General features: G+C 40.2%; 1 protein-coding gene across 8 annotated transcripts in view; it reads right to left on the bottom strand.

The window, feature by feature from the left end:
• The window catches only part of map4k3a (mitogen-activated protein kinase kinase kinase kinase 3a), a 275,670-nt gene that overhangs the window by 96,528 nt on the left and 153,643 nt on the right, over window positions 1-25,499 (bottom strand). For all 8 annotated transcript variants that reach the window (XM_073051531.1, XM_073051530.1, XM_073051535.1 and 5 more), the window contains exons 9-12: window positions 23,726-23,857; window positions 18,920-18,982; window positions 18,756-18,837; window positions 18,557-18,667 (exon numbers count right to left, since the gene is read on the bottom strand). In XM_073051531.1, coding sequence (XP_072907632.1) covers window positions 18,557-18,667; window positions 18,756-18,837; window positions 18,920-18,982; window positions 23,726-23,857 — 388 coding nt within the window. The remainder of the gene's footprint in view (window positions 1-18,556; window positions 18,668-18,755; window positions 18,838-18,919; window positions 18,983-23,725; window positions 23,858-25,499) is intronic.

Genomic DNA, 25,499 nt, shown 5'->3' with positions numbered 1-25,499 from the left:
TAGCCACCCTCCAATCCTCAGGAACTAATCCAGAATCTAAGGAGTTTTGAAAAATTATCACTAATGCATCCACTATTTCTTGGGCTACTTCCTTAAGCACTCTGGGATGCAGACCATCTGGCCCTGGGGATTTATCTGCCTTTAATCCCTTCAATTTACCTAACACCACTTCCCTACTAACATGTATTTCCCTCAGTTCCTCCATCTCACTAGACCCTCGGTCCCTTACTATTTCCGGAAGATTATTTATGTCCTCTTTAGTGAAGACAGAACTAAAGTAGTTATTCAATTGGTCTGCCATGTCTTTGTTCCCTATGATCAATTCATCTATTTCTGACTGTAAAGGATCTACATTTATCTTGACCAATCTTTTTCTTTTCACGTATCTATAAAAGCTTTCACAGTGAGTTTTTATGTTCCCTGCCAGCTTTCTCTCATAATCTTTTTTCCTTTTCCTAATTAAGCCCTTTGTCCTCCTCTGCTGGTCTCTGAATTTCTCCCAGTCCTCAGGTGTGCTGCTTTTTTTTGCTAATTTATGTTTCTTCTTTGGACTTGATACTATCCCTAATTTCGCTTGTCAGCCACGGGTGCACTACCTTCCCTGGTTTATTCTTCTGCCAAACTGGGATGAACAATTGTTGTAGTTCATCCATGCAATCTTTAAATGCTTGCCATTGCATATCCACCGTCAACCCTTTAAGTATCATTTGCCAGTCTATCTTAGCTAATTCATGTCTCATACCTTCAAAGTTACCCTTCTTTAAGTTCAGAACCTTTGTTTCTGAATTAACTATGTCACTCTCCGTCTTAATGAAGAATTCCACCATATTATGGTCACTCTTACCCAAGGGGCCTCGCACGACAAGATTGCTAACTAACCCTTCCTCATTGCTCAATACCCAATCTAGAATGGCCTGCTCTCTAGTTGGTTCCTCGACATATTGGTTCAGAAAACCATCCTGCATACATTCCAAGAAATCCTCTTCCTCAGCACCCTCACCAATTTGGTTCACCCAATCTATATGTAGATTGAAGTCACCCATTATAACTATTGTTCCTTTATTGCACGCATTTCTAATTTCCTGTTTAATGCCATCCCCAACATCACTACTACTGTTAGGTGGCCTGTACACAACTCCCACCTGCGTTTTCTGCCCCTTAGTGTTATGCAGCTCTACCCATATCGATTCCACATCCTCTAGACTAATGTCCTTCCTTTCTATTGCGTTAATCTCCTCTCTAACCAGCAATGCTACCCCACCTCCTTTTCTTTTCTGTCTATCCCTCCTGAATATTGAATATCCCTGGATGTTGAGCTCCCATCCTTGGTCACCCTGGAGCCATGTCTCTGTGATCCCAACTATATCATATTCATTAATAACTATCTGCACATTCAATTCATCCACCTTGTTACAAATGCTCCTCGCATTGACACACAAAGCCTTCAGGCTTGTTTTTACAACACTCTTAGCCTTTATACAATTATGTTGAAAAGTTTTGCTAGAGTAAATAATGACAGATATTGGCACAGACCATATTGGCACAGTCAGTATCGGAGGGGAGTTCATAACCAATCTCAGGTTCACCGATGGCATTGATGGGCTTGCAGGAAGAGAGGATGAGTTGGCCTGCCTTGTCAACCATCCGGACAATACATCTACCAGATATTGCATGGAGATCAGCATAGAGAAAACCAAGCTAATGAGAAACAGTGAAGAGCCAATCATGACAAAAATCAGTCAGTGGACAAGACCCAGAGACTGTCAAATGACTCAATTATCTTGGTGCCATCATCAACCAAGAAGGATCAAAGTCTGAAGTCCTTGCAAGGACAGTCCAAACAACAGCAATGCTGGCTAAACTAAAACTAATCTGGAGAGACAATAACATCACTCTCAGATCCAAGTTGAAACATGCACTTGCACTCTGCATCTTCTTACACACGTGGATCAGGGACTTTGACAGCAGAACTGCAAAAGAAGATTCAAGCAACTGAAATGAGATACTTCAGGAGGCCCCTCAGCATCTCCTATACAGACCATGTCTCAAACAATGAAGTACGGAGAACCATCACCCAGTACATGAGACACTATGAAGATCTACTGTCCATAGTAAAGAGGAAACTGAGATGGTATGGCCACATAAGATCAAGAGGACTCTCAAAGACCATTCTTCAGGGAACAGTGCAGGGGGGAAGAGGGGCAGACGGGAAGAAATGAACAGACAACATTGCAAAGTGGACTGGAGAGAGCTCTGCCACAGCCCAGGCACTCGCCCACAACCGTGAGAGATGGCGGCAACTGGTGCAGCATTCATCTGTACAGCGCCCCTACTAGCCAGGCAGGTTGTGGGATCCATAACTATAACTTTCAGAGGTGCTCTTTTAGAAGTGAAATTAAACAAATTCCTCTTGCGACTGCTTGCCCCATCTGCCCTCTCATGTCAATGCAACATCACTTTGCTTGGAGTACTGATTGCACTTCAAAATTATTTCATTGGCTGATAAGTGATATTGCGTGTCCTGAAAGGGACGTAAAAGGTGCAACACAAATTCAAGTCTTCCTTACGTTTTGTCCATTTGACATTGCTATTGCACTGTACAAATAAAACAATGCATAATGTTGTAGGGATTCATGATCTTGTGAAACTATACAGCATTCTGCAGCCTAGACTGCTAAAAGCACACTGTTCTCTTTGAATGGTTTCATTGTGAAACACAATTGCCAATTGACACGCAGTGATACCCCAAGAACAATAAATGAAAAGTGTTTGGCAGCATTGACTGACAATGGGCCAGAATCACAGATGAATTATCTAATCATTAAAAATAATTGTCATGGGCTCTTCTGCATTCAACTCAACAAATAAACTAATTCAAATTTCAGCCACCTTCAAAATGTAGGAAGTCAAAGAAAATCCTCCGTTTAGCTTTAATGTAGTTTGTTATACACACATCCTGGAATTGTGACTTAATCCTACACTTTGATTCAGAGACAAGTGTTAACTGTTGAGTCATCCTTGGACTTCAGAATTTTTCTGCCCTTTTCCCAAGATATGCCTCATTACCTACAAGGTCAAAATTAAGGAGTCTCATGACAATTTCGTAGTATTTTACATGAGTACACTTGGGACTTTGGTGTACTGGTGCATGAACCACTACAAACTAACACGCAAGCATAGTATATTCAGAAAGTAAACAGTGCCTTTTGCTTTGGCTGCAAAAACGGCTGAAGTAGTCAAGTAAGGAAATGATTATGCTATTGTTAAGATCACAGCAGGAAGAGAAAGTGTAAGCTTGGTGTACTCTGCTGACACTTACCTTGAAATCAATACAGTGTAGATTCAATGAATTAAGTGCTGGGATTAGAGGTTAATTAGAATTGATCAGAATCACTGAAGAATAAGAGGATTTCATTGAGATGTACATGGTTCTGACAGGAAGCGGAAGGCTAAGATTACAATTCCTTTGTCTAAAGAAATTGAAATTGCCATCTAAGTTTAGAAGAGATATGGTGTCTAGGAATGAGGAGAGAATTTTTAAAAAATATTTTTATATGTAAAATCAGGATTTTTGTTTACTTGACGCTGTGAACCTTCTATCACTAAGATTTCTCAAGGCGGATATAGAGATTTTTGATTGAAGATAATCAAATGATATGGGAATTGGAAAGGGAAGTAGACAAAGACAGGATCATGTCATGATTTTGTGGTGTTCAAGGGGCCTACTTTTACTACTGTCTCTGATGTGTTTTAAAATAGATGTACTGTCATTTAAAAGAAATAATTTTTAAAGCAGTTTTATCAAATCTACAATCAAGTTTCATCATCATGCATATACAAAACATTAAGTAATTCAATGGTGGTCAAACATATAGTGCCTTAAAAAAGTATTCAGCCCCCAACCCTTTGTTCACATAAACAAATATTACAACCAAGGACTTTGATCAATTTAACTGAGAATTTGTATTTGTGAAAACACATGCTCCTTTTATTCTCCCACAGTGAAGCCCAAAGAACAGGGAAAATTGTAAAGCACAAAAGATTAAAAAATTCAAAAACTGAAATGTCAGGAGTTTAAAAGTATTCGTCCCCCTTTGCTCGGTACTTAGTTGAACCACCTCTCGCAGCTTTCACAGCCAGTAGTCTTTTTAGATAAGTCGCTATTAGCTTTGCACAACATGATGGAGCAAGATTTACCCATTCCTACTTGCAAACTTGCTCAAGTTGTGCCAGGTTAGCTGGGGAATGGCGGTGGACAGCAATCTTGAGGTCTTTGCAGAGATGTTCGATTGGGTTAAGGTCAGGACTCCGATTGGGCCACTCAATGACATCAATTTTCTTCATTTGAAGCCACTCCATGGTTACTCTGGCAGTGTGCTTTGGGTCATTGTCTTGCTGAAAGGCAAACTTCCTCCCCAGTTTAAGCTTTCTGGCAGAGGACAGCAGGTTTTTATCCAGGATCTCTCTGTATTTAGCAACATTCATCTTCCTTTGATACTGATCCAGATTTCTAGTCCCTGCTGTTGAAAAGCATCCCTAGAACATGACTCTACCTCCACCATACTCTACAGTAGGAATAGTGCTACCTGGCTGATGTGCAGTATGAGAAAACGTCACTTAGAATTTACTGTAAAAATGTGGGAAACGGTCTTGTGGTCGGATAGGACTAAAGTGGAACTTTTGGGCCTCAACACTAAGCAGTATGTGTAGCTTAAATCTAATACTGCATATCAGCCAGGTAACATCATCCCTTCAAATGAAGAAATTTAATGTTAATGAGTGGCCCAGTCAGAGTCCTAACCTTAACCTGATCAAGCATCTCTGGCAAGATCTCAAGATTGCTGTCCACCATCACTCCCCAAACAACCTGACACAGCTTAAGCAATTTTGCAAGGAGGAATGGGCAAATCTTGCTCCATCATGTTGTGTAAAGCTAATACTAGCTATAATAGCTGCAAGAGGTGGTTCAACTAAGTACTGAGTAAAGGCGATGAATACTTTTGAACTGCTGACAGTACTGTTTTAACTTTCTCATGCTTTATAATTTTTCTGTTTATAGGGCTCTACTGTGAAAATGGAGCATATGGTTTACAAATAAAAATTCTCAGTTAAATTAATCAAGGTCCCTGGCTGTAATACTCATTTATATGAACAAAGCTGACTATTTTTTCAGGGCACTGTAATAGCTAAGACACAAACAAATCATCTCTTCAGATTTGCTACACTTTAACATCCCTCATCTTAGAAAAGATGTGATGGCATTGGAGAGGGTTCAGAAGAGGTTCACAAGGAGGATTCCAGGAATGAAAGGGTTATTATTTGAGGAACGTTTGATGGCTCTGGGTCTGTACTCGCTGGAATTCAGAAGGATGAGGGGGGATTCCATTGAAACTTTTTGAATGTTGAGACAGAGTAGATATGGAAAGGGTGTTTTCCATGGTGGGAGAATCTAGGACAAGAGAGCACAGCTTTAGGATAGAGGGGTGCCCTTTCAAAACAGAGATACAGAGAAATTTATTTAGCCAAACGGTGGTGAATTTGTGAAATTTGTTGCCACATGCAACTGTGGAGGCCAGGTCATTGGGTGTACTTAAGGCAGAGATTCATAGGTTCTTGATTGGACACGGCATTAAAGGTTACAAGGAGAAGGCCGGGAACTGGGGTTGAAGAGGAGATTTAAAAAAAGATCAGCCATGGAGCAGACTCGATGGGCCAGATGGCCTAATTCTGCTCCCATGTCTTATGGTCTTATTTCATCACTTTACAGTCAACAGAAGAGCAATGGCACACAGGAAGTTGCAGGGTTGCACCCAGATTCTCCTGTTCTGAAGACATCCAAATATTGAATATGTTATTTCATAAGCCACCACGTGGACTCAGTGTGCACCAAATGCTATTACAGTTGCCCTTCCCTTTGAGCACATGGAAAAGAATGGTGACAATATTGATTCAAGACTCCATTTTCCAGGTTGATCATTTATTTACCCAACTTTTTTATTATTATTATAATATATATATATATGCTTATTCTAGGAGCTTTTCACTATGTCTTGATTACGAGCCAGTTTACAAAAATGGATCCAGTTCCCTACTTAGCTCATGACTGTCTTTTCAGCATATTAAAAAATATCACATTTTGAAAGTATGAAAATAGGTGGAAAACATTCCCTTTAAGACTGTGGCTCTAGTGAGGTGCTATTTTGGGAGTGTTATTCTCATTTCCAAACAGAGCTCCAAATCTGTCACATACTCAACTCTTTCAGCAAAAAGTCTGTGCAGAGGCTGAAGAAGTTTATAAGCACATCAGAGCTTGCAAGTATTTATGGAAAACAATGTAAATGGGGACTAAAGATAACTGTGAAGTAGTCAGCTAATGCACAAGCAATGATTATTTGTTAAATATCCTCATACAAGTAAATTCAGCTAAAATTGTTCCAATTTAACATCAAGGTCCATCTGATATACTCCAGCAATTCATAGGCAATTGATTTTGAGAGCAAAAGACATACCAATGGCAGGGTCAGGGGCAGACAGAACAAGCTTGATGATCCTGACCAGCTGTAAAACACTAAGTAGATCACAAATTGCTGCTGAGTGAGGTGTAATCCGAATCCATTACTTAAAATGCTCTTGGTTCTACTCTTCATGATAGACTAAGCGCCTCTTTCAAAATGAAGCCAAATCTTTTTCTGTACTGTTATCTCCCAAGGAAGATGCAGCTTTGACATTATAGTTTCATTAGTACGGATCCCTCCTTCCTCCTTGTTCCCACCTGTGACAAAACAGTTAATTCTGGTTAACTGGGACACATTGGGACCAGTACATTTAAGACGCTGCCCCAACTAGCTGTTTCATGGAAATAGTTTAAAAAGACAAGCTACTGTTTAACTGAGTAACAATTTAAGTACTTAAATGAAATATAAAACAAATTAGAACACTACCAATACCTCCACAGTACTTCAAAACTATGTATTAGTTCCTAATAGATATCAATGGAGGAATTCATTCATTGTATGTTGTGTGTTCTTTTGATCGACTGTAAATGAACAACATCCACACAGACACCCAGTGCAGACAATGAACTGCCTTCATGCAGTGCTTTCAACAGTTGCATCTTCAAAATCTTCATTTTCATTGTAACATGCAAGCTGGTTGTAGTTACCTAAATGTTCATCATAGTTCCTAACTTAAAGTAGTAACATTGTTTCATTTTCACTCCCAGCTGTTTCAGACATCTCCAAGCCTGAAACTGCAGTGAGCAAAACGGTTTTGAATTGTTTTATTGCTTATTTCTTGCCAATGAGCAGTGACAAAAATCACTGCATTTTAAAAAAAAACACACAACTTGTGCTATTTAAAAACTTTGCTCTAAGCATGGCTAAGATCCACACAAGTATACGTCTGACACTAGTTAGAAAAATGTTCAGCAGCAGTCGCCTGTCCCAATTAAGCGGCATGGTGTCCCAAATAAACAAAGCGAATCCCAGCAATTTTCTCAATTCATTTTTTTCTTTCAGAGCTGCCCAATTAAGCAATGGCCCAATTAACCAGAATCCTCTGTATATGAAATGTTTAATATAACAAGAACTCGCTCAAGTTTGGCTCCAAAAATGCAGAGATATTCAGCCACCACACCAACAACTAGTTTTAAGGCTGTCTGTCTTTAAGCTAGAAAGGATACAAAGAAAATTGATAAGGATGTTATTGGGCCTAGAGATCTTTGAGTTACAAGAGGAAGCTGGGACTTATTTCCCAGGAGCATTGGGGGCAAAGGGGTTTATATAGGTTTACAGGGTTATAGTCTTATAGAGTTTATAAAATCATGAGAGGCATAGATAAGGTGAATGGCCACAGTTTTTTCCCCCTCCCAGGGCAGGGGGTTCTAAAATTGGAAGGCATAGGTTTAAGGTGAGAGAGGAAATATTTAAAAGGTATGTGTGGGACAATTTTTCCACACAGAGGGTGGAGTGTATATAGAAAGAGCTGCCAGTAGAAGCTGTAGAAGCAGGAATAATTACAACATTTAAGGTTTAGAGAGATATGATCCAAACTCAGGCCAATGGATCAAGGGCACCTTGATTAGCTTAGACTGAAGAGCCTTTTCTCTATGCTGTACAAATTTATGGCTCTATATATGCAGCAAAATAAATTAATTGTGAAAAGATAGTGGCACTTTACTGCCCATGATAGTATTTTGATTGTACAGCTGAAGTAGCTGGGTCCTAAACTATCAAGGATTTTGTATTGCAAAGTTCAGCTGCTGGCAAACAGCAATTTCTTACACAAGTGTGTGGCATCCATTTAGGCAGGCAGCACTAGCTCACAATCTTCAAGTAAAATTGATTACTCTGAGGGCAGATTGGGTGGCTACTTTACAAAACTCCACAGCTTAATCAGCATGGATAACCTGAGTTTTTAGCTGCCTGTCACTTTTATTCACCATCATCGAAGGCCTACTCTACTTTCCTTCCATTATCATCCTCGCTCTGTCACATACACTCAGTGGCCACCTTATCAGGTATACCTGTGCACCTGCTCGTCAATGCAAATATCTAATCAGCCAATCACGTGGCAGCAACTCAATGCAGACATGGTCAAGAGGTTCAGTTGTTTTTTCAGACCAAACATCCAAACATCCAAACAGGTAAGAAATTGGATTTAAGCGACTTTGACCGTGGAAAGATTGAAACTCTGATCTCCTGGGATGTTCACACACAACATTCTCTAGAGCTAACAGCAAACAGTGCGAAAACCAAAGAACATTCAGAGAGCTGCAGTCCTATGGGCAAAAACAGCTTGTTAATGAGAGAGGTCAAAGGAGAACGGCCAGACTGGCTCAAGCTGACAGGAAGGTGACAGTAACTCAAATAACTATGTGTTACAACAGTGGTGCACAGAAGACATCTCTGAAGACACAATGCATCAACCCTTGAAATGGACGGGCTACAGCAGCAGAAGACTACAAATATACACTCAGTGGCCTCTTTAGTAGATACAGAAGGTACCTAATAATATGGCCACTGAGTGTAAATGCAAGGTATTAAACAGATAGCACAAGTAAATCATCTGTAAGCTCATTTGGGGTTTAGGATGTGACAAACAGGATGCTGGAACTTTTGTTGAGAGGAAGGGAAAAGATAGAAGGGTAAACATGACAGCTCGTGTTTGCATAGGAAAGTGCTGTCAGAAAGGTGGTCACCACCGAAGATAGAAGAATATAAAGTTGGATAGAGCTTTAGTGACACAATAGAGCAGGGGTTTGCAACATTTCTTATGTCATGGATTAATACCATTAAGCAGGGGGTCCATGAACCCCATGCTGGGAAACACGTCTGTGAACAGTGTTCAGTCCTGTTTCCTGAAGAATGATGAAGCTGTATGCTAGATTATTTCCTGTGACGGGAATCAGTCCTGAGAAGAAATATCAACTAGAGTGATCGATTAGGGGAAATGTCAAAGACCCTGTGTATGTTGATAACATGATATTGGAGGCATTGGAAATTAAATGAGGCAGAACAATAAAAGAATGCAGAATAAACTATTACCGTTACAGAGAAAGTGCAGTGTGGAGAGACAGTAAGGTACAAGACCGTGATGAGGTAGACTGTGAGGTCAGGTGTCTAATTCATTGTACAATGATCTTATAGCAGGATAGAAGCTGTTCTTGATGGTGAAGAGGATGACCCAGTGATTGTGTAGACTGGTAGAATGTAAGAAAAGGGAACTCCATCCTGTTTCTGGAAAAGAGTCATCAGGACCCTCAGCTGTGGCAGTACCACTTCCATCACATCAGGTCCGACTCTTTCTTCTGCCGAAGATAGTGTGCTCCTGATCCTCATATTCCAATTAGCCTGAGACATTAGCTCTTCCTCTCTCCAGAGATACTGCCAGCCTGAGTATTTCCACCATGTTGATTTATTGCACATTTCCAACAAATGCAATATTGTATGCTGGGATTACTGAAATTTGGCCATCCTTATGCACAAATCACCAAGAGTTTGCACAGAGATGTCCAAAGAAAAAAAGAGGAATTATGCTGGCCTTCACATGGAGGTTAGAGTAAAAAAAAGACTCACTAAAGTCACTCATTAAGTGACACCATACCTGGAGCACTGTGCAGTTGTGGTCCTTGGAGACAACTTACAAATAGAAACCATTTTGTGGCAAGGGGCGCCAGCCCAGAGAGGAATGATGAAGTGGAATGGGCTACACTCACCAGAATTTAGGAGAATGAAATGCAATCTCAATGTAACTGCTGACATACTGTTTTTCTTGGATGGAGAGTCTAGAAAAATGTGGCATAATGTTCAGATAAGTGGCAGATATCTATGACTGAAGATTCAGAGGTCTGTCAGTCTTGGAGATCTATGAGTGCTCACTCAGAGTGTATTCACTGCTAAAATCATTAGATTTTTTAAAATTCAGGACAATTCAAGGTACATGGGGATCCAGTGGGCAAACAGAATTGAGGGTCTTGTCAGGTGGCAAAGACAGAAAGGGCTTTCTTATCTACTCCTTTTCTATTTCTTATGTCTTCTTTAAAAAAATACCATTCAGTAATACAACTGTGAAACACAGTATTGTCATTAAGTATCACAATTACTTACTACCTTTAGACAGGCCTAAACGGCACCTTACAAGCAGCAGCCAAGAGCTATCAGAATTTTTAATACTGGTCTCTGCAACAAAGCATAAAGCAAATGAAAAATGGAAGCTTTCTAAGAGCCAGACGTACACCATGGACCAGTTAACCTATTTTGTGCTGTACGATTCCAACACTGGATTTAGTCCCTTATCAGCAACAATACAGCCACACTCACAACTGAAACAAAATCTTATTAGTTAATGGTCAGTTACAAAGTTAGGAGGCTCAAAACATCACTCTGAAAATAAAGATAATTAGCAAATTGGTATTAAATGAAGATGATACAATGAATACAATTTTTGAAATTAATCCCATTTTAAATTGGGGTCAAACAGGTAATGGAGATACCGATGAAAGAATACGCCCCATTAAAATAAGTACTAAAGAATCACTTGGTGGCAGTTTGAGCCTCTGTTCTAGATTAATTTCAGTGAGCCTACAGAGATCACTTGTATCAAAAAAAAACTAAATATCGCTGCTCAAACCCAATTTGTACTTCTATTTCACTCTTCTGCTTCCCCTTGATCTTTTGTCTTGCTTTAACATTTCTCTCACTTTTTTTCTTGTCTGCCTACCCACATTTTATGGTTTTTCCATTTAAAAGTGCCCAGTGACCAGATTTAATCTTTCCATCTTTCATTGCACAGCTATCAACGGTCTGGATAGGAACACATCTCTCCCAAGTGCAACCCAAAATTGCACAGGATATACCCACGATAAGATGCCTCATCTACAAACTATCCCTGTGCAAAGAAAGGGAGATAGCAGCCATTACATTCATAAAAGGAGAGGAAGTTTAGGTGTAAGTGGCCGGGGCTGGAGTGGGGAAATGAAAGGGAACAGTACATGGAATGTTGGTTAAACTGAAAAAATATAAGAAGGGAGAAAGAAAGTTGGGTGACATTAAGAGAAAGGTGATGGATGACAGTAAAGTAGAAGAGAGGGAGTCTGAAGTTGGCAATGAGACACAGAATAAATAGCAGCATAGCAATACAAAGAATATAGTAGGTGGAGACCCCAAAGAATACAGAACATTAAGGGAGAATTGGGTGACACTGGAAGAGCTCCCACACTCATTGTTGACATCAAAGTTCAAAGTAAATTTATTTTCAAAGTACAAATGTCACTATAAGCAACCCTGGGATTCACATTGTTGCAGGCATTCACAGTAAATACAAAGAAACACAATAGAATCAATGAAAGGCGTCACATAACAAGACAATAAACTGTGCAAATACAAATAGAAGGGAAAATAATAACAAATAAATAAATAATAAACATTGAGAACATGAGATGAAGGGTCCTTGAAAGTGAGTCCACAGGTTATGGGAACAGATCAATGATGGGGTGAGTGAAGTTATCCCCTCTGGTTCAAGAGCCTGATGGTTGAGGGGTAATAACTGTTCCTGAACCTGGTGATGTGAGTCCTGAGGCTACGGTACTTCCTTCCTGATTACAGCAGCAAGAAGAGAGCATGGCCTAGATGGTGGGGGTCCTTGATAACAGATGCTGCTTTCTTGCAACAGCATTCCATGTAGATGTACTCAATGGTGGGAAGCGATTTACCCATGATGGACTGGGCTGCATCAACTATTTTGTGTTTCAAGGACATTGGTGTTTACAACCAGGCCTTGATGCAACCAGTAAATATATTCTCCACCGTACATCTACAGAAGTTTGTCAAAACATTCAGGCTGCTGCTATCAGAAAGGCACTGAACTGTTCCCCACAACCTACGCACTTACTTTCAAGGACTCTTCATCTCATGTTCTCGATATTATTGGTTATATATTTATTTATTCATTTATTAATATTTCTTTGTTTCTTTTTGTATTTACACAGTTTTTCTTTTGCAAAGTTGTTGTTTGTCCATTCTATTGGGTGCAGTCTTTCATTGATTCTGTTGTATTTACTGCGATTGCCACAAGAAAATGAATGTCAGGGTTATGTCTCTGTACTTTGACAACAGATTTACTTTAAACATGCAGAATCTTCACAAACTTCTAAAAAAAAAAGCAGTGGTGCTGCTGTGCTTTCTCCCTAATATCCCTTAGGGACAGAGGACAGACAGTCTGAAATGGGAACACCAAGGAACTTAAAGTTGCTGACCCACTCCACCTCTGATCCTGCACTGATGACTGGCTCATGAACCTCTGGTTTCCTCCTCATGTAGTCAAAAAATCAGCTCCTAGGTTTTGCTGACATGAAGTGAGAGGTCATTGCTCCGGCACCACTCAGCCCTCCTATGCTGAGTTGTCAAACAACAGTGCTGTTGTCAGCAAACTTAAATATGGCACTGGAGCTGTGCTTAGCCTCACAGTCTTAACTGTAAAGTGAATACAGCAGGGGGCTAAGCACACAGTCTTGTTTTTGGAGCCAAGAATCTTATTTACGTGGTTTCAAAATGGTAGACAGTTAAGTCAGGAAAAGGAAGCAAGATTAGGACAATGCCTCAGAACTTCAGAACCTGGAAATAACTTCACTTGTTCTCTAAGTTGATTGGAATGAGGGCTTTGCAGGAAACACCTGCAGGCATCAATGCCTGAACAAGGGTAAATCCAAAATGAAATAAGATTCAGCACAAAACATTATTTTTCACTTGAGGGAAAAATCGTTACATGACCTGTGAGCCTTTTTAAGTTGGATGGCATGGAATATTTTGAAGCAGCTCAAGAGTATTATTTGGACATTGCAACAGAGGTATCTGATCTCAAACTGTTTCATGGGAATAACAGTGCAGCAAATCATGCCCTGGTACCTCACCATGAACCCATTCCTAGGAAGGCATCAGCACTTAGTAAGAGCTATACATTGTTGACAACATTGTCGTACCAGGAACCTGCATGTTCTCTGCTCTCCCCATCACTGTTAAGCTGCCATACTGAGAATCTGGTGCAAATCCAGCAAGGAATTCTCTTCCACAGCTCAAGTGCAGAGAAGCTGCCAACGAAAGATAGCATTCAATGAGATCAGAAGAATAGTACCACCTCTCAGGCTGTACCCTGGCCAGATGGGCGAGCGTAGGCCACTACTGAGAAACCTGTTCCACGTTGATGGTTTCCTCAACTGCATGTGTTGGAGATGATGGCTGTCTCTCTGTGTGGTCACGTAACTTCCTCTGGCCTGGAAACCTTTCTACGGCAAGTTCAAGTGAGAGGACAAAACAACACATCCCACAAAATGTGGATAGATTATAGGATCCAGGCAGTTTCTCGACACTAGTTGCAGCTGTTGTAAGACACCGCACAGTCCACAATCACCAGCCAGGGTGCAGTCCTGAGTCCCCATCTCAGTGCCCAGTGATCACGTCACTCAACACAGCCCATCAAACACCACCTCTCACAGAGAGCCTCTCTACCAACCATGAGGGGATTCACTACCTGCAAGGCAGGAAGCAGCTGAGAGGATGCTGCCTTCTTTCAAGAAGCAGATTACACTACATAACTCCGAGTGTGTAGCAAGTCAGCCCACTGTAGGATTGGGCTAAATAGAGAACCAACTGTTTCATTTTAATGAAAACAACATACACTGGGAGTGGGAGGGATATTAACATTATTTGTTCAACCAACTTAACATTTCCAGCTAACTTCTTAAATGCTGTAATTGTTACTTTCACTAATGTTTGATGGGTGAGCGCAAAAAAACTGAAGGCGTTGCTTCCTCTTTAAAACAAGACTGCAGAATCACTGTCGGTTTCTGGAACCATTCAGAAATGTCTAAGGGTAAGATGTGCCAATGAAGTATTGTGCAGAGTCCGCTACTCCTTGGCTTCTTACATTCCTGCGTATTCAAACTGCCGTACCAGACCATGATGCACCCAACACACAAAATGCTGGAGGAACTCAGCAGGCCAGGCAGCACCTATGGAAAAAAAAGGTAAGTCAACATTTCGGGCCGAGACTCTTCATCAGGGGGAAGGGTCTCAGCCTAAAACGTTAACTGTTTACCCTTTTCCATAGATGCTGCCTGGCCTGCTGAGTTCCTCTAGCATTTTGTGTGTGTTGCTTGCATTTGGATTTCCAGCATCTGCAGATTCTCTCATCCATGATGCAACCAGTCAGGATTCATCCAACACTACACATGTAGATGTCTGTTAGTGTTCGATGACAAGCTGAGCCTCCTTAACCTTTTAAGAAAGGAAACACACTAGCATGCTTTCCTTATGATTATATCTTATGTGCAGGGCTAGGGTCAGGTCATCAATATGTTAATACTCAGGAACTTAAAGTTTCTGACTCTATCCATTGCTGACCCCTAATGCAGACTGGAACATGTATGCCTTCCTTCACCTTCCTGAAGTCAGCTCTTTAGATTTGCTGATGTTGAGCAAGAACTTGTTTGTGCAGCACCACTCAACAGGGTGACCCATCTCGCTGCAGTAAGCAAACTCATCGCCACCTATGAAAAGAAAAATATCTAGGGTGCCTAAGGCTTTTGCATAGTACTGTATGATTTGTCTACCAGAGTAGAGTCATCATTGAATTTGAAAATAGCACTGGAGCTGTGCTTTGCCACACAGTTACGTGTGTGTGGAGAGAGTAGTGCAAATGGATGAGCACACAGCCTTGAGGTGCGCTTGTGTTGATAGTCAGCAGGATTATCCAAAACTCCAGCTTCCTATATTTTACCATTCCTCCATCACCTGTTCTCCAACCTTTACAGGCTTCCCAGGTAAACAATGCTTCAATTTTAAAGTCTGTTGTTACCCACCTTTCCAATCACTCCAGGCCCATTCACTTGAGGAATATCTGCATTTCTTCAATTCTTTTTGATCATTCCAGATTTAGCTACCCTTGCCACTGTCTTGGATAGCAACTTAAACCTAACTTAACTGTTATTTCCTTAAGTTTCTCCAAATTTCCCAAATAGTCACTGTTGCAGAGTAAATTAATGAAAAACAATTTTCTTTGAATGAGATCAGACAGCTACAAAACTAGCTTTGGTACTTTTGACTTTATAGTTTCATCTCCATTATTCCTTCATGCCAACTGATTACATGCTACCTAGGCACAGAGAGCAGACAGCTGACAGGCTGACTTGTGTTTGTTACTAATGCAAATGTCAGTTGGAAATTACACTTTGGTTTTAAAGATTCCTAATTGTATAAACCAGCCAATGGACACTTTGATGAATTCAAGTATTGGTACCAATTCCAATACTGCAACAGATTTAATTAGGACAGATGACAATGCAATTGCTAATATTACACATAGTCAGCATACTTTGCCAATTGGAATAAATCAAACAGAAGTTTCATTTACAATTGATTCAATAACCATTTGCAATGTGTACAGCAAATCTTCGGCTTCCATAAGGCAACCTCTCCATGGAGTCAAGTGCTGCCCTAAAAGCAGCTGCAGAGGCTGAGCACTGCACTGATGTCAGTGGATTTTCCTGGCACTGTCCCATTGTTAGTCTGGGTCCCCCCCCCCCCCACCCCCATATGAGCTTTCATATGCCAGTTAATCAAACAGATAAGTAATTAAGGTAAACTTATTACCCTAAATGGAGAGAAAATACAAAAAAAAAGAGATGCAAAGGGACTTGGGAGTCCTTGTGCAGGATTCCCTAAAGATTAACTTGCATGCTGAGTCAGTGGTGAGGAAAGCAAATGCAATGTTAGCATTCATTTCAAGAGGACTAGAATATAAAAGCAAGGATGTTGAGACTTTAAAAAGCACTGGTGAGGCCTCACTTGGAGTACTGCGAGCAAGTTTGGGCCCCTTATCTTAGAAAGGATATGCTGAAACTGGAGAGGGCTCAAAGGAGGGTCACAAAAATGATTCCAGGATTGAATGGCTTGTCATATGAGGAGTGTTTGATGGCTCTGGACCTGTATTCACTGGAATTCAAAAGAATGAGAGGTGACCTCACTGAAACCGATCAAACGGTGAAAATCCTTGATAAAGTGGACGTGGAGAGCATGGTTCCTAAGGAGGGAGAGTCTAAAACTAGAATAGAGGGGCTTCCTTTTAGAACAGAGACGAGGAAGAATTTCTTTAGCAAGAGAGTGGTGAATCTGTGGAATTCTTGCCACAGTCAGCTGTGAAAGCCAACCCTTTATGCATATTTAAAGCAGAGGTTGACAGATGCTTGACTGGTCAGGGCATGAAGGGATATATTGAGAAGGCAAGAGATTGGGGCTGAAAGGAAAAATGGATCAACCATGATAAAATAATGGTGCAGACATGATGGGCCAAATGGCCCAATTCTGTTCCTATATCTTAAGGTCTTAAGAGTATTACATTATTATATATACTGTCTTTTTGCATGTATGCAAGAAGAGCTGTCATAGTGTTTTGAGCTTCTGTGCATGTCCCTCACAGAACTTGGAGATTTACTGTATATCAATTTGTAGGATTTTTAAAAATGTCATTGATACTATTTAACAATTGCTGCAAATGAACTGTACATATTATTTTACCACAGACACTTCACCTTTTGGTAAAAGAGGTGAAGGAAAGAAAATGACTGAAAATTTCTTATTTTGGACCTTATTTCAATATTATTTGCCATGAGCTTATTCAATACACAATGTAATTTAGCAAATGACAACTTTCCATATTTAGAAGAAATGATGAATCAACAGATTATGTAAAAATCAAGTAACCAAGTGGTAAAAGATGGAATATTGGAGCTATTACTAGATACTTAAAAGCTTTTATTGACATGGACATAAGCCCCAGATGATGCACCTGAGAGAGCCTTGCCATTACTGTGCTCTCCATCAGTGGAGACAAGACGAGACCCGGCTGAGGGGCTGCTCCTTAATCAGTCTCTCAGGACAGACAATTAGGTTAAACATAAAGATGAACTTCATTTGTTACATTTACTTTGAAACATACAGAGAAATATGTTGTTTGTTTCAACGACTGACACAGTCCAAGGATTATGCTGGGGAGAGCTTGTAAGTGTTGCCACACTTTACATGCCCACAATTCACGAACCATAAGCCAAGCACCTTCAGAATGTGGGAGGAAACCAGAGCACCTGGAGGAAACCCGAGCACCTGGAGGAAACCCATGTGGTCATGGGGAAGACTCCAGCTCTGTGGTATGATAATGCCTGGACAGAAATTCTTTTAACACAGGCTGGGGAGTGCACTCCAGCTTCAACACAGTCATAACAGAGCAAAATCTTACTTCATGGTAATGAGACCCCAGGTCATTTTACACCAGGTCCTGCTGCACAGATGTCACACAACCACAAATGCAAGTATATTGTGACCACACAAACAAATAGAGAGACACACAGTTCCACCCTCCGCACCCTTTTCCTTAACCACACTTCCTTCAAAACCCCACTCACCCCACCCTCATCTGTTCCCATCTTTATTCTTTCACAAGCCTCCCTATCCACTTCTTCCATTTAGGTCCATTCTCAATTTCCTGCCCACCCATTCCTTCAATTCCCATTCCCCACTGTGATGGATCACTCTCTCCAGTGCCACTGGCTGGCATTTCCCTCTTGCTGTTCCCTCTCCTTGACCAGCTGAGTACATGAATAGATTCAAGATTCAAAAACTTTATTGTCATTCTAACCGTACATCAGCTCTGCAGGGCAGAATGAGACAGCGTTTCCCAGGGGCAAGTATAAATATAAAATAAATTATTTTCATCAGAAAGAACTAGAAGCTCACAAACACTTTAAGTAGGACATTACTATTCACTTCTTTTAAAATAAAACCATAGGTAAACTTTTACTCAGATTTAAGTACATCTGTCTTTAATTAAATGAGCACATTGGTTTCAACATATACAAAACAAATAACAACTACTACACAAAAGACTTAAAGTCAGATTTCTGTTTTCTTTAAGCCTTGTAACAACCCTGCTTCACAAATTAGTCCAAAGTCTGCTATTCAGATGACAAAAGTAAAAATGTCATAAGTTTCACCAAAAATTTTTTTACCTCAGGATCATCATCATCAAAATCATGGAAACTGGAATGATCTGGGTTGTTCAATTTATCAAGCAATTCAATAGCAAGAGTACGACTCAAAGACTGTGTCACAAATGGATGCTGAAACACAATTAAAAAGCAGAATGTAAGGTCATTATCAGAACGTTAGTTACACACAGACTAACAAAACAAAGCATAATAAACTTACCTGCAATAGTTTCTCAGCAGTTGGTCTTTTCTTTGGATTTTTTGTAAGTGCCAGCTTTACAAACTGATGGAAGTTAGTAGACCTGAAACAGCAACATTCTGTAATGAACCAACTTCGAAACAGTAGACTTGTAAAAAGAACGACAATCTCTAAATGCTCCCTACCATTTTATCTTGTCCTTCAACTTTGGGGGCTGGAAGTTGCTTTTTGTCATCAAAAACAAAGCCCTAAAAATTAATCAGAAAGCCATACGTTATAAAAATGAAGATCCATCATTTCTCAAGTAGGAGAGGTTAAATATGTAATTTCTTTGTTTCAAATGTTAGGGGATGGCAGTGGGGGATGGGGAGATAAAGGAATCAGGCTACCTTCACTTTCAATGTGGCACTGCTGTCATACAGACTTTCAAACTTTTATTTAAAAGGATAACAGAAAGTATTATCTGGAAGAGTAAAAGGGTTTAAGAATCCACAATTTAGGAGAAGATACTTGTTCACTTAAGTCCATGTCAATAATGCCACAGCATTTCTGCAGAAGGCACTTATCACTAAGTGAAGTAAATCCAAAATAAATTGGCCAAAGGGTTTTGTTTGCTTTAATATCCGCAACCGAGGGATACAATTTAATTTTCTGCTTTCATTCCAACACAAAGCAACCACAGCTTGAATAGCCAGAGATGAAAATATGGAAATGCAAGGACTATGCTGGAGCATCATTATCTTTAGCCAGTGCAAAACTGAACCGACTCCCCAAAGATGGCCAACTATTGTGGGCAACCAGCAGGTGGTATGTTTACCAAATCTTTAAAGGGTAGTGGGAATAATTAAATCCACAGAGCAATTTCATAGCAGATTCATGCAGCAGCTGTAGAATCTTTCTTTAAAAATATCCTCTGCAATAGTAACATTAAAATGTAAATAACCTGATAGCTATTTCATACCCATGAGGAATGAGGTAATATGGGTCAAAGACAAAACAGATATGTTGTGCTTGATTCAGATTCATCAAAATACCAAAAAGTCAATTTTTGATCATACAACATCAAGATGGTGCTTACACATTTCAAATTGATCAATGTCAGTATTCTCAGCCATGCCTGCCTTTTCGTTGGCTACATAAACAGTCCATGTTCTGAGCCGTCCCCAGTAATACTCCCAACACTTCTTCTGCTACATTGACAGCTGTTTTGGTGCTACTCCATGCACCCATGCTGAGCTTGTCAATTTCATCAATTTTTGCCTCCAACTTCCAGCCTGCCCTTAAATGCATTTGGTCCATTACTGATGCCTCCCTCCCCTTTCTCGAACTCTCTGTTTCATTCTCTGCGGACAAACTGTTGACAGACATTTTTATCAACCTACCAAATCCTTCAGTTATCTTCACTACATCTCTTCCCACCCTGCCTCCTGTAATACTATTCCCTTTTCTCAGTTCCTTCACCTCAGCTGCAACTGATTGCAGGACAAGGCTTTCCTTTCCAGGACAACTGTCCACCTCCTTCAAAGAACAAGGTTTTCCTCCACCACCACTGAGGCTGCCATCACCTGCACCTCCTCCATTTCTGAATGTCAGCACTCACCCCATCTTCCCACCTCCTTAACAGTGATCGTTCTTGTCCTTACCTACCACCCCATCAGCCTCCACATTAAACACAACCACCTCCACAATTTCTGCCATCTCCAAAGGGATCCTACCACCAAACATATCTTTACCTCTGCCCCACTCTGCACTTTCCAAAAGGATTGCCCTCTCCATGATTCCCCTGTCCATTCATCCTTACCCACTAATCTCCCTCCCGGCACTTATCCCTGCAAGCGGCTAAAGTGCTATATCTTCCCATACACCTTCTCTGTCACTTCCATTCAGGACCCCAAACAGTCCTTCCAGGTAAGACAACACTTCACCTGTGAATCTGTTGGGGTCATCTATTGTGTCCGGTGCTCCAGAAACAGCCTCCTCTACATTGGTTAGACCCATTGTAAATTGGAGGACTACTTCATCCAATACCTCCACCCCATCTGCCAAAAGAAGAACTTTTCAGTGGCCAAACGTTTTAATTCCAATTTCCATTATGACATGTTGGTCCATGGCCTCCACTTGTGCCATGATGAGGGTGGAGAAGCAACACCTTATGTTGTCTGGGTAGCCTCCACCCTGATGACATGAATATCAATTTCTCTCCTTCCGGTTAAAAAAATTCCCTCCCCCTCCCCTCTTCTTCTATTCCCCACTCTGGCCTCTTACCTCTTCTCATCTGCCTATTACCTCACCCTGAGTCCCCTCCTTCCTTTTCTCCTATGGTCCACTCTCCTCTCCCATCAGATTCCTTTCTCTCCAGCCCTTATCCTCTCCTACCAACCTGGCTTCACCTATCACCTTCTAACTATCCTCCTTCCCCTCCCTCCATACTTTCATTCTGTCATCTTCACCCTTCCTTTCCTGTCCCGAAGAAAGGTTTCATCCCGATACATCAACTGTTCATTCATTTCCATAGACGTTGCCTGACTTGCTGAGCTCCTCCAGCATTTTGTGTGATGCTTTGGAGTTCCAACATTCTAGATCTAGTCCCTTTCTGCTTCCTCTCTAGAACTCAGATCCCTGATCCTATCTTTCATCCCAACAACTTCCAGATCCAGTGAATCAGCTGAGCATTCCCTACACTCCCAACATACAGTAACGTCACCAGCAAACACATAATCCTTCACCTCTCAGCATTCTGAAGATTATTCATACCAAGGCATATCCCTGTACAGCCCTTTAAAAGCTAAAGCATGAGCTGTAAATGCCCTTTAAACTTTCCGCAACCTAGGAAAACCTCAAAAGTACCAAATAATGATGTACTTGCAACTTCATGTTTAGTGCCCTGCATTCATTACTAACAACGTGGTCTTTTCAACAAACAAGCAAACACACACTGAGTGACTGCGAAGTAAGGTACCTCCATTTAGTCTGCAAACATGCCAATGTCAATCCAATCTGGGGTTTTTTCCCCTTTCCATTCCACTGTCACTCTTACCCTTACCCTTGTTTCCATTGTATCACATCCTGGTATGAAAGCACCAATGCCCATGAATGGAAAAGTCTACAAAAAGTAGTGGATGCAGCCCAGTCCATCACAGGCAAAGCCCTCCCCATCAGAGCACAGTTACAAGGAGTGCTGCTGCAGGAATGCAGAATCCATCATTAAGGACCTCCATCATCCATCCATGCTTTCTTCTCACTAATACCATTGGGCAGGAGCCTTAAGTCCCACACCCGCAGGTGCAGGAACGGTTATCAAGCGCTGAAAGCAATGTGGATAACTTCACTCACCTCAACACTGAGCTGATTCCACAAACAGACTCACTTTCCAGGACACTATAACTCTGTATTATTAATTTACTTGTTTATTATTTGCACAATTCATCTTATTTTACATATTGGTTGTTTATAAGCCTTTGTTATAGTTTTTTTTAATAAATTATATTGCATCTCTATTTTCCTGTATATGCCAGCAAGAAAATTAACCTCAGGTAGTATACAGTGACATACAAGTACTTCGATAATAAATTTCTTTTGAACTTTGTTCTTTTGCCCTGCACTGTCAGCCAGCTACAGTTCCACCATCAATATCAAGTTAATTTCTCACCATGAATCCTTTCAACATCGTAGTTTTATTTCAGATTTCCTTTTGTGATTTCAGTTGAGGATACTGTTTCATGTATGAGGCCTCCTAATTTGTTTCTTTCTCTGTCCCGTTAACACCTTTTTTAACCCTTGTTTTCTCAGCTCCTTTGTCACTTAATTTCTTCTGCCTTCCAACCCATTCCAACTAATTTGAAAACCAACTCTTTGGAAATCCCAATGGTTCAGCATCTATCTCACCAGGTAGGTATTTGCACACTCCTTAACACTCACTGGACCCTGATTCGAAGGCTTTCTTTCAACTTAGCTGGTTCACTGGTACACTTATAACAATACTGTATAACATCAAAAAGAAACATTTCAAAAGTGTGTTGTGGCATTAATAGAAATAACATCCAACACAAGTAAGTCTAAGAACAAGAAATAGAAGTCCTGAAAATCTGCCTCACTGGTACAAAAGTCCCAATTATAATCGGAGTTTTATTGTAAATACTTGTCTAGGTTGATCCCCTCCCAACTCTGAGCTTCTTAAAATGCTTCTAAATTCATTCAGTTCTTAAAGAAAACCACTGGCTTGGACATTAACTGTTCGTCTACCAATACTGCTTGATTCACTTCTAGCATACTGTAATTAATATTTTAAAAAAGATGACAAGTCAACAAGTCACTAAATTATTATTTCCAAAAAAAATTCTAATTTAGAAAGAAAATTCACAATAAAGCTAAATATTGGGAGTGTTGTGTTTAAATTCAACATTGTCATCAAATTATATAATCTTTCTGCTGATGACAGAGAGGGTTTCATTCTTCATTTTAACAGGATTTTAAATTTCCAAAATCACACAAATATGGACTAATAAAATTATTAGCAGAACCAACGTTAGTGCATTTGTCTGTTTCTCTGTAAAGAACACTGGAATCTTTATCACTGGATACTGTCACACAAGTTAATGCAATGGTCAGTTTTCTGCAAAAGAAGCACTTTTCTTTCATAAATAAAACAAATTTTAGACATTTTGATCAGAAAATAATCTCTGTTAGACATGCAATCACATATGACCAATCATGCCTGAATTGTCACTTATTTTCAAGAATACTATAGCCTAAATAGGGCATTACTAGTAAAGTAGCTACACCACATCTATTAAAGAGGGTCAATAACGGCTCTGTTCCAATCACATCATAGGCAAAGAACAAAACTTGCACCTGCTTTGCTGCAGAGATGTTTGTTAAAATTACACTTTCAGAATCTATGGCTTCTCAAACCAAGTTACCAATAAAAGTTACTGAGAATATTTTGCCAGTGTGAAGACAGGGTTGAAAATCCACAAGGCAACAGTTCTCACCTCATTGGATGCAGGTCAAACATTGGTGGCTGAAGCTCAGCGAGCTCAATCCCAGTTATACCAACCGCCCAGATATCACACAATTGGTTATATCCACCTTTCCTCTCCACTGCTGCAACTTCTGGGGCCATCCTGCAGTACAAAGTTCACACACTCAGTTGTTTAGTACATTTCCACAAAAATTTAAATTAAGAAGCAAACAAAATCAATATTTCAGAACCAGATACAATTTCACTTTCTAAGTCAACACAAGTGAATCTGCAGATGCTGGAAATAAATAAAAAACACAAAATGCTGGCAGAACTCAGCAGGCCAGACAGCATCTATGGGAGGAGGTAGTGACAACGTTTCAGGCTGAAACCCTTCATCAGGAGTGCTGATGTTTCATGAAGTTATCTCCCAGCAAATACTACAGTGGTGAGTTACAAAATCAATTCCACACTTTTTGGTAATGGTATATAGTTTAGCGATCAATAATGTTATTTTATGTATCACAAATCCACTTCAATTAGCATTAATGGAGTTGTAATGACCTACAAATCATAATGTTAGTTCTAATCAACAATGACTCATTCAGCCCTTCTGAAAAGCCATAGAGGCATTTTCACCCGGAATGAATCATACCCTTGGGCAAAAGAACCGGTTTTTTTTTCTGCACAGCTACACAATTTCCTGGGATAGACTTTGCCTAAGATTGAGCAAGATCCAAATGTCACTGGCATTGCTGGATACATTTCAGAGAAACAGGCATCAAATCTGCATACAACAGTGCAAATACCAACATGTTCATTGACAAGCATAAGATATTCAAGTACATCATGAGCCTTTAATTAAAGTAGACATGCTGAATATCAATAAATATTACCTCAAAAAGATAACTAATAGTCCTCCTTTAGGCAATAGAGATCATGTTAACATCTAATAAAAGCAAACCCTACAATATTTTCTTCTACAATGGGCATATACAGTGGCATGCAAAAGTTTGGGCACCACTGGTCAAAATTTCTGTTACTGCGAATAGCTAAGCGAGTAAAAGATGACCTGACTTCCAAAAGGCAAAAAAGTTAAAGATGACACATTTCATTAATATTTTAAGGAAGATATATTTAAAGAAGATATATTTTTATGATGAAGGGTCTCGGCTCGAAACGTCAACTGTACTTCTTCCTATAGATGCTGGCTGGCCTGCTGCGTTCCACCAGCATTTTGTGCGTGTTGCCTACTTTCTTATTTCCATCTTTTACATTTTCAAAGTAACAAAAAAGGAAAGGGGCCTGAAACAAAAGTTTGGGTACCCTGCACGGTCAGTACTTAGTAACATTGTCTTTAGCAAGTATCACAGCTTGTAAGCGCTTTCTGTAGCCAGCTAAGAGTCTTTCAATTCTTGTTTAGGGGATTTTCGCCCATTCTTCCTTGCAAAAGGCTTCTAGTTCTGTGAGATTCTTGGGCCGTCTTGCATGCATTGCTCTTTTGAGGTCTATCCACAGATTTTCAATGATGTTTAGGTCGGGGGACTGTGAGGGTCATGGCAAAACCATCAGCTTGTGCCTCGAGGTAGTCCATTGTGGATTCTGAGGTGTGTTTAGGATCATTATCCTGTTGTAGAAGCCATCCTCTTTTCATCTTCAGCTTTTTTTTAAACAGACGATGTTTGCTTCCAGAATTTGCTGGTATTTAATTGAATTCATTCTTCCCTCTACCAGTGAAATGTTTCCCGTGCCACTGGCTGCAACACAAGCCCAAACCATGATCAATCCACCCCCGTGCTTAACAG

The sequence above is a fragment of the Hemitrygon akajei genome, chromosome 7, assembly GCF_048418815.1.
Source record: "Hemitrygon akajei chromosome 7, sHemAka1.3, whole genome shotgun sequence".
In the NCBI taxonomy this organism is placed as follows: Eukaryota; Metazoa; Chordata; class Chondrichthyes; order Myliobatiformes; family Dasyatidae; genus Hemitrygon; species Hemitrygon akajei.
This window is presented reverse-complemented; position numbering and strand designations above follow the sequence as displayed.